This window comes from Bidens hawaiensis, unplaced genomic scaffold, assembly GCF_021521415.1.
Source record: "Bidens hawaiensis isolate Kalapana, Puna unplaced genomic scaffold, B.hawaiensis_p1.1 tig00032083_1, whole genome shotgun sequence".
NCBI classification, from domain to species: Eukaryota; Viridiplantae; Streptophyta; class Magnoliopsida; order Asterales; family Asteraceae; genus Bidens; species Bidens hawaiensis.
Window position 1 is genome coordinate 212931 of NW_027505237.1, and position 8206 is coordinate 221136.

Below are 8206 nucleotides of genomic sequence, written 5' to 3' on the forward strand. Positions count from 1 at the left end.
TTTTTGAACCTCTGTCTCACTTTGTTTTGATCTTGGGTCTAGGTGTAACAATGATGGGACACACCATGATATATCTCTTTCTGGCTTTTTCATTTCTCCCCCTAATGCCGGGAACATTGTTTCGTTAAAATGACAATCAGCAAAACGTGCTGTTAATACATCACATGTTAAAGGTTCAAGGTATCTTATGATGGAAGACGTTTCATAATCAACATATATTCCCAACCTTCTTTGGGGACCCATTTTTATGCGTTGTGGTGGTGCGATAGGAACATACACAGCACACCCAAAAATTCTAAGATGAGAGATATTTGGCTCATTTCCAGAAACAAGTTGTGTGGGAGAGTATTTATGATATGCACTTGGTCTCACACGGATTAATGATCCAGCATGCATAATTGCATGACCCCAAATAGAAACAGGGAGTTTTGTCCTCATTATTAATGGTCTAGATATTAGCTGTAGGCGTTTGATCAACGACTCGGCTAAGCCATTTTGTGTGTGTACATGAGCAACAGGGTGTTCTACAACAATCCCCACAGACATGCAATAGTCATCAAAAGCATGTGATGTAAATTCTCCCGCATTATCAAGCCTTACTTTCTTAATAGTATAATCGGGAAAATGTGCACGTAATTTGATAATTTGAGCAAGAAATTTTGCAAAAGCAACATTACGAGTCGATAATAAAGAGATATTAGACCATCTTCTTGATGCGTCTATTAAAACCATGAAGTATCTAAATGGTCCGCATGGTGAGTGAATTGGTCCACATATGTCACCTTGAATTCTTTCAAGAAACATTGGTGTTTCTTTATCGATTTTTAATGGCGAAGGCCTTGTAATTAATTTGCCAAGAGAACAAGATGTACATTGAGACATTTTATCTATTTTGTGTATCTTTTGATCTTTCAGTGGATGACCATGTGTATTTTCAATGATCCTTTTCATCATTGTGGATCCTGGATGGCCTAATCTGTCATGCCATAAGTTTATGATACCAGAATCACAACAATTTTCTTTGACTGTCATATGTGCTTGAGGCACATTTATATATGTATAATGTAAACCAGAATGGAGCATTGGCAGTTTTTCCAATATCTTATCTTTGCTTATGATATTCAAATATTTTTCATTACTAACAGTCCTTGACTGAGTATCATATCCATTATGATATATGTTTTTGAAACTCAACAAATTTCTTGTTGATTTTGGGGAAAATAAAGCATTTTATATTTGAGCTTTGTACCATTTGGTAATGCTAAATTAGCTTTTCCCACTCCTTCTATCAAGTTTGTAGGACCTGATATTGTATTGATGATCCCTTTTGTTGGTTTCAGTTTATAAAAATATTTTTTAGATCTAAGTATAGTGTGTGTGGCTCCACTGTCCGCTATACATATATCTTCATAATTTGTTTGATCTTGTGCTCCAGTGATTTTCATTTTTAAATCTTGAAAAATATTAAGAAAAATAATAAGTATAACGAAGGCATATGATATTTTAATAAGAACTTTATTTAATTGAAACACAAGTAGTACATGAAATAGGAACTACATAATTAAAGATAATGAGAACACACTTAATAATTGCATCTAATTATAGTCGTCAAGCAACTTTGTTTCAAAGTTCCACCTCAAAGTCTTCAACGCTCAGCTCAGCATTGATATTATTAAAGTTATCAACATGGTTCACTTCTTTCTCTTTTCCTTTTAGGGAGGCTTGGTACAGTTCACACAGATGTGGGGCTGTGCGACAAGCCTTTGCCCAGTGGTTTGTACTTTCACATCTAAAACATGAAGTGCCATTGTTTTCGGACCTACCAGCTTCATTCCATTTATTTTGGTGGTTGGAATTGGTATTATGTGGGACATGATAATTATTGGCTCTCTGGTTACGGCCACGGCCACGACCGTAAGAATTAGTGTTCCATTTGAATGAATGCTTACGATCATTAAAATGCCTTTTGTCAAAATGACCATGGCCACGTCCACGGCCTCGTCCACGACTTTGTTCCCATTTATGACCAGAATCTTTATGAGAATTTTTGTGAGCAACATGTGCTTCTGGTATTGCTAATGAACCCGTGGGACGAGATTGATGATTTTTCATCAATAATTCATTATTTTTCTCTGCTAGAAGGAGTAATGCATTTAGATCTGAGTATCTCCTAAAATTCTGCAAACGATAATGTGTTTGCAAGTTTATATTTGATGCATGAAACGTGGAAAAATTTTTCTCTAACTTTTCTTCCTCTGTTATGGGATACCCACAAAATTCTAGCTTTGAGCAAATTCGGTATAAAGCAGAGGTGTAATCATTTACCCTCTTAAAATCTTGGAACCTAAGACTGTTCCATTCATCTCTAGAAGTAGGAAGTAAAATTTCCCTTAGATGACCGAATCTGCTTTTCAAATCTTCCCATATCATATATGGGTTATCACAATTAAAATACTCATGCTGTAGTAATTCATCAATATGTTTATGGATGAAAATATCAGCTCTTGCTCTATCCTGGTCAGAGCACTCATTGTCTTCTTGGATTGTATCTAACACATCCATTGATTTCAAATGTCTTTTGACATTTGCTGTCCAAGACATATAGTTTTCTCTAGAAATGTTGAGTGCAGGGAATTCGAGTTTTGAGATATTTGACATTTTGTTACTAAACACAAATAAGATAAATATTAGGATTATATACTTATTAAAATTGAAAGAAAATACAAAGGTAGAGCTATAAATAGATAAAGAAAAAAGAAAAGATTAAACTCTCTAGGTGGGAGATTACAAATTAAGAACAATAAGATTATCAGCATTATGGTAGTTAACATTAAAACTGGATGAATCATCTTGGAAGACTTATCTTGGATAATCTTAAGAAGAAGAATGTTTGTTGTAAATGAAATGGAGTTGATAATTGGTTATTTATAGTGAAAATTTATAACCGTTTTACAACGGTTATATTATCGTTTTATAACGGCAACATTGCCGTTTGTATGTGTGTGTGTATATATATATAATATTAATTATTTTTAAGTAAGATAATAAATAAGATATTAAATAAAGTTTATTTTATAAAATATATAATTAGTATGCATAATAATAAGAATAGAATTGTTAGTGTAAATAAATCTAACTTCTAAATGAAATATTAGTGTGCATATATATAAATAAAAGTTAGAATAGTTATCAAATTTTAATAACAATGTTTATACACATTACTGCTGTTACTTAGTATATGTATATGCATGTATATATTTCTAATGTATATAATTAAAGAAGTGTTTATGATGCTTATGTGGATACCTTTGTGTCTATTACCTTTCTTGATTAGGATATAAGCGGCTCGTGCTGATAACGTGTTATAATATCACCACAATTATAAGAATATTGAATATGATTATGGAAAGAAAGATGATAATAGAAAATATGAGAATGTGTCTCGGATGATTTTTACCCTTAGATTTACATGCTATATATATATTACAACAACTATACTATTTAGAAGACAAGATTGTATAATTGGTAGACAAGGTCATATAATTGGCCTTTGAAATTTGGTGTCATACAATATTGTTGGCAAGGTTGTCGGTGGTGATTCATAAAAGTTGGGTGGCTATAAAGGTTTTTTCGAAGAATTTCCTCCATAGAAATGTCACAAATTTGAGTCGTGTTGGTTGTCCAAGAAAAGTACTATACTAATTTTGTTCATATGCACGTGTGCAATCTTAATAATTTGAACTTATTATTTTGGATATTTAAACCTCCTTGTATGCATGTATTCGGTTAGACGGAGGGTAGGGGGGGCGCCCCTACGTGGCTCGCGAACACCGCTACACCCCTCAGGTGAGGGTGGGCGCGGTGGGCCGGCGTGGCTGTGACCGCGGGACCAATATAGCCGTTGGGCTGTTGGGTGTTCAAACAACTAGCCGTTGGCTAGTTTAATTTCTTTTTTTTTAGTAAATAACACATTATAAATAACTATCCCATTTTATAACAATAACACACCATTCTCACTACATGTCTCTCTAATAATTTAAGAATCTATCAAGTTACAAACCATGTCGGGTTGGGGCAACATCAACGACACTCAATTTCCCGAGGAATGTAACTACATGGACGACGATTCGTTTCAAGAGTTCATTGGGATGTCACAACCTGATTTTTCGGTCCCAGAAACACAACCGGAGCCGGCAAAACGATCCCACAAAAAGAAGGGGAAGAAGACCGCCGAAGCGGATGGTCCTTCGGCACCGGAGAAGCGGAAGTCTACTCCGTGGTATAAAGAAGAGAAGCTTGCGTTGGCGAAAGCTTGGATTGAAATATCCCAAGATCGGAAAGCGTGTAAATTATTTCGTGAATTTTATTGTTTAATATATCTTTTAAGTTTTATGTGTACTTATTACATTTTTTTGTTATTTATTTTGTAGCCGACTTTCAAAAAGCTCGAGTTTTTTGGACCAAGGTTCGGGAATGTTTTTATGAACAAGTGGGGAGTAGGGCTCGTACCGATAATATGATATCGGGTCGGTGGACCGATACTCGTAAATATGTAGGATTGTTTACCAACATACATAACCGCAATGCTAACCGAATGCGGCCGAGTGGGTCCGATGATCTCGCGGTTTACCGATTCACTTGTGATGAATGGAAACAAGAGGTGTTGCGGAGGTATGAGGTGGTGAAGACATTTGACGATGGCTACTTGTGGGAGGTGTTAAGAAAGTGCTCGAAATGGATTGAACTATGTGCGGAGGACATGGGCGATGGGGCAAAACGTACAAAAACTAGTGTGTCCGGCACATACGTCTCTTCGAGGGGGTCGGAGAATCAAATTGACTTCGACCTAAACTTTTCCGAAGGTCATTTGAAAGACCAAGGTTGTAGCCGCCCTCCGGGTAGGGATCGTGGGAAAAAAACGGTTGTTGATGACGACTATAAAAAAGAAATTAAGGAATTGTCAAGTGGCCTCCACTCGATTGGTGAAGCTCGACACAAAAGAAACCGTTTCAAGAGTTTGGCTTTTCTAGCCAAAGACTTTAGCCACCTACCGCCATACGACCAAGCGCTAATGGAGGAAGAAAAAGAACGTATTCAGAAGGAATTGGCAACAAAAAAATAAAAGCGCTATTTATATGTATTTTTTTATTTTCCTTTTTAATTTTCTTTTTATTTTCCCTTTTATTTTCATTTTTATTTATGTTTTAATGAAGTATTTTAATTTATATTTGTATATATAACAAAAAAATAATAAAAGAAATCAATCAAACCCCTGACCACCTGGACCACTACACCCTCTGGGGCTTGGTTGAGGGGCTTGATCATGTGTCACATCAATGCCTACATGTCAGATTTTGTTTGGATCACTTGGGGCTCAACCAAGCCCCATTACCCTTAGCCTTACTGTTTTTGCTAATTTGCTAAGTGTGTGCGGGGCGTGGTTTGAGGTAGCAACCCCATACAAAATTTAGGCTATAGTCCCATTGAAGACGAGCTTTCACTTTTTATACATTGCGTTTGTTATTTAACAAGTGATTTCACCAAAGTTTGATCACAAGACGTCTAGGATCTTCAAAATTATTGATTTTAAATTAAATACATATATACAATGAAGAAAATGATGTTGAAAATGAACAATCATTGCCCCAAGATTCAGACAAACAAAAATCAAGAGCAAGCATATCTATAAACTAACAATTACAATCTCCAAGAAACTTGGATCAAGCCGCGGAAGCAGCTGGAGTACAGCCTGGAGGGTTAAGTTCGCCTTCATAAATCGGCTTACAGTTATGGCATTCTTGAATTGCTTTGCCTGCAGGACCTTCATATGTCAAATTAATACCAGAAATGTGCACATTCTCACATCTGTTGTTAGCCGTGCTGCATCTAAGCTTTACAACTTCTGGCGTATTCGCTGTTCCCACAACATTCTTGATGTAAACGTTGTGAACCTTAACCAGCGAGGGTTTCTGTTTGATTTCCATAACAACATGAACCAGATTCGATGCACGGTTAGATAAGGCATAATATATATAATTAGCATATTATATACTTTTGGAAGCATGGGATATATATTATATATAAGCATATAATATATCTATACTTTTTGGTTTAGGACTCAAATTAAGTTTTTATTTATTTATTATTTTGTTTGGAATTTAACATCCTTCTAAGGAGTTGGCTACCCATGTAAGTGAACTTGACTAGTTCGCTTGGGTGGCAAGCGAACTCCACTGAGTTTGGTAAAATGTTGTAAGCGGCGAGTTAAGTTTGGTGAAAAACTCTAGAGTTAGCATGTTAATCAAGCAAACTTGCCGAATTCACTTGCCACACCAGTGAGCACCAAAAGAAATTATCAGAACTTGCATTAGTTCGCTTGTAGAGGTTGCGAATATGCTAGAAATTTAAGAACTTTCATAAACGCCTAAAAGACTTAGATGAATTCTAAACCACTTACTTCTTTTACGCATTCACCATGTGGGCAATATTCTTGCTCGATGATCATAGGGTTGTTAACTTTTTCCATTTTAAGATCTTCAAAATGCATTTCGGTAACCTCCCCCGGCTGCAAATCAGGCCATGTTTTAATCCGAACACCGTTCTCCGTGCCTACAAACGTGCAATTCTTCACGTTAACTCCAATCACCGGCTTCTCACCAGTGTTTTTACCCAAACTCCCAACACTAATACCATGTCCCGGACCACATTTCACTCCTTCAATGTTCAAGCTTTCACACCCATCGCCAATTGAAATACAATCATCACCGGTCTCAATAATTGAATTCTTGATCGTGATGTTCTTAGACCATCCGATGTGGATTCCATCGGTGTTGGGGCTCTCTGCGGGTGCAATCACGTGGAAGTTATCAAATGTAACATTTGTGCATGTCATCAAGTTCACATGGAAATTTTTGCTATCCTTTGTTGTTATCCCCGTAATCAAAGAATCCTTGACGAAGTTAAAGCTTAGATTCTGTGTCAGTTTAACACATACTGTCGTTAATTCATGAATTCCTTAAAATAAAATAATATAATATAGGGACGTTCTTTTCAGAACCAATAATCTTTGCCATATACATACACACATACATATTGAAGGGTTGGTTTGACGGCCTGTTTCGGGACATTTGATGCCCATGCCATGGCTGCTCCAACACCATCTAGCATACCCGTACCTGAAACAAAATTTCATGATAATGTAACTAAAATTTTATAAAATTATAAAGATTTTTACAACGTTACGCTTTTGTACCTGATAATGTCATGCCTGTTACATAGCCAAATGTGATCCACTGGACCCCTTTTGGAATGGTCGCAGGATCTTTCGGGGCCTACCAAAGTTCCATCGATTTTAATCTCGATTGGTGCCTTACACGGTCCCTTCAACTCGACCACATTTAACGAAAATCGGCCTTTTGGAATGATCAGCTGGCTCGGTTCGATTGCAGCACATGCCTTTGCCCATGCATCATTCAGAGCCTAAATGTTAACAAAACCAACCATTAATTAATTAATTATTATTTGAGCATATTATAGATTTGCAAGAAACAAACATGATGTTGCATAATTATTATTAATTTACCTGACTAATCTCCCCATCCGGCTTTGCACCTAAAGTTGTGATATCGAAAACTTCAGCCTGCGCGATGGTAATTATGAATACGAAAACCGTGAAAACCAGACATGATTTGGATCTCATTTTGGCTAGATTTTTGGATTTGGATTGTATCTGCAAAAAAGATATTATTATCGTATGAATGATGTTCCGATTTCTATTAGGTGATGTTTTGGAAAATCGAACGAGATCGTGGTTGCTTTAATATGGTGTGTAAGAAAGGTGCTCAACCACATACTTCGCGTATGTATAATTAGAAATTAGTTTCAATTTTTTTATTTTTTATTTTTTATTTTCAACTTTTTAAGGTGTGATCTTCCATTAGATTTTTATTTGGTCACGTGATTTGTTAAATATCTAGTATAAAATATACACTATTTTAGTCAAAACATACGACTAAAAGTATTATGTTTATATGTTGAGACTTATGAAATGAAATCAATATCCCATATGTTATTATAATTTACACTGTTCCTCTTAAAATTTAATAATCATAAATTTTATTAATTACCAACAAAAGCTGTAAAAATGATAATGGTTTACATAGTTTTGACTTGTGAGTAAAATCTTCCTTTTCTAATTAAAATTCAT

General features: G+C 35.6%; 1 protein-coding gene across 1 annotated transcript; it reads right to left on the reverse strand.

The window, feature by feature from the left end:
• Window positions 1-5720: 5720 nt before the first annotated feature.
• On the reverse strand, window positions 5721-7346 carry LOC143611744 (polygalacturonase-like). Its single transcript, XM_077085903.1, has 4 exons — window positions 7253-7346; window positions 7090-7175; window positions 6458-6973; window positions 5721-5969 (listed from the first exon to the last, which is right to left on the reverse strand). The coding sequence occupies exons 1-4, from the start codon at window positions 7263-7265 to the stop codon at window positions 5721-5723; spliced, it is 864 nt and encodes a 287-aa protein (XP_076942018.1). The 5' UTR covers window positions 7266-7346.
• Window positions 7347-8206: the final 860 nt, after the last annotated feature.

Coding starts and splice junctions, on each gene's coding strand:
- LOC143611744 (XM_077085903.1), bottom strand. Junction 6,974..7,089: donor TCAAACCAACCCTTCAATAT/GTATGTGTGTAT, acceptor AAACTGACACAG/AATCTAAGCTTTAACTTCGT. Junction 5,970..6,457: donor ATGGTGAATGCGTAAAAGAA/GTAAGTGGTTTA, acceptor GAAATCAAACAG/AAACCCTCGCTGGTTAAGGT.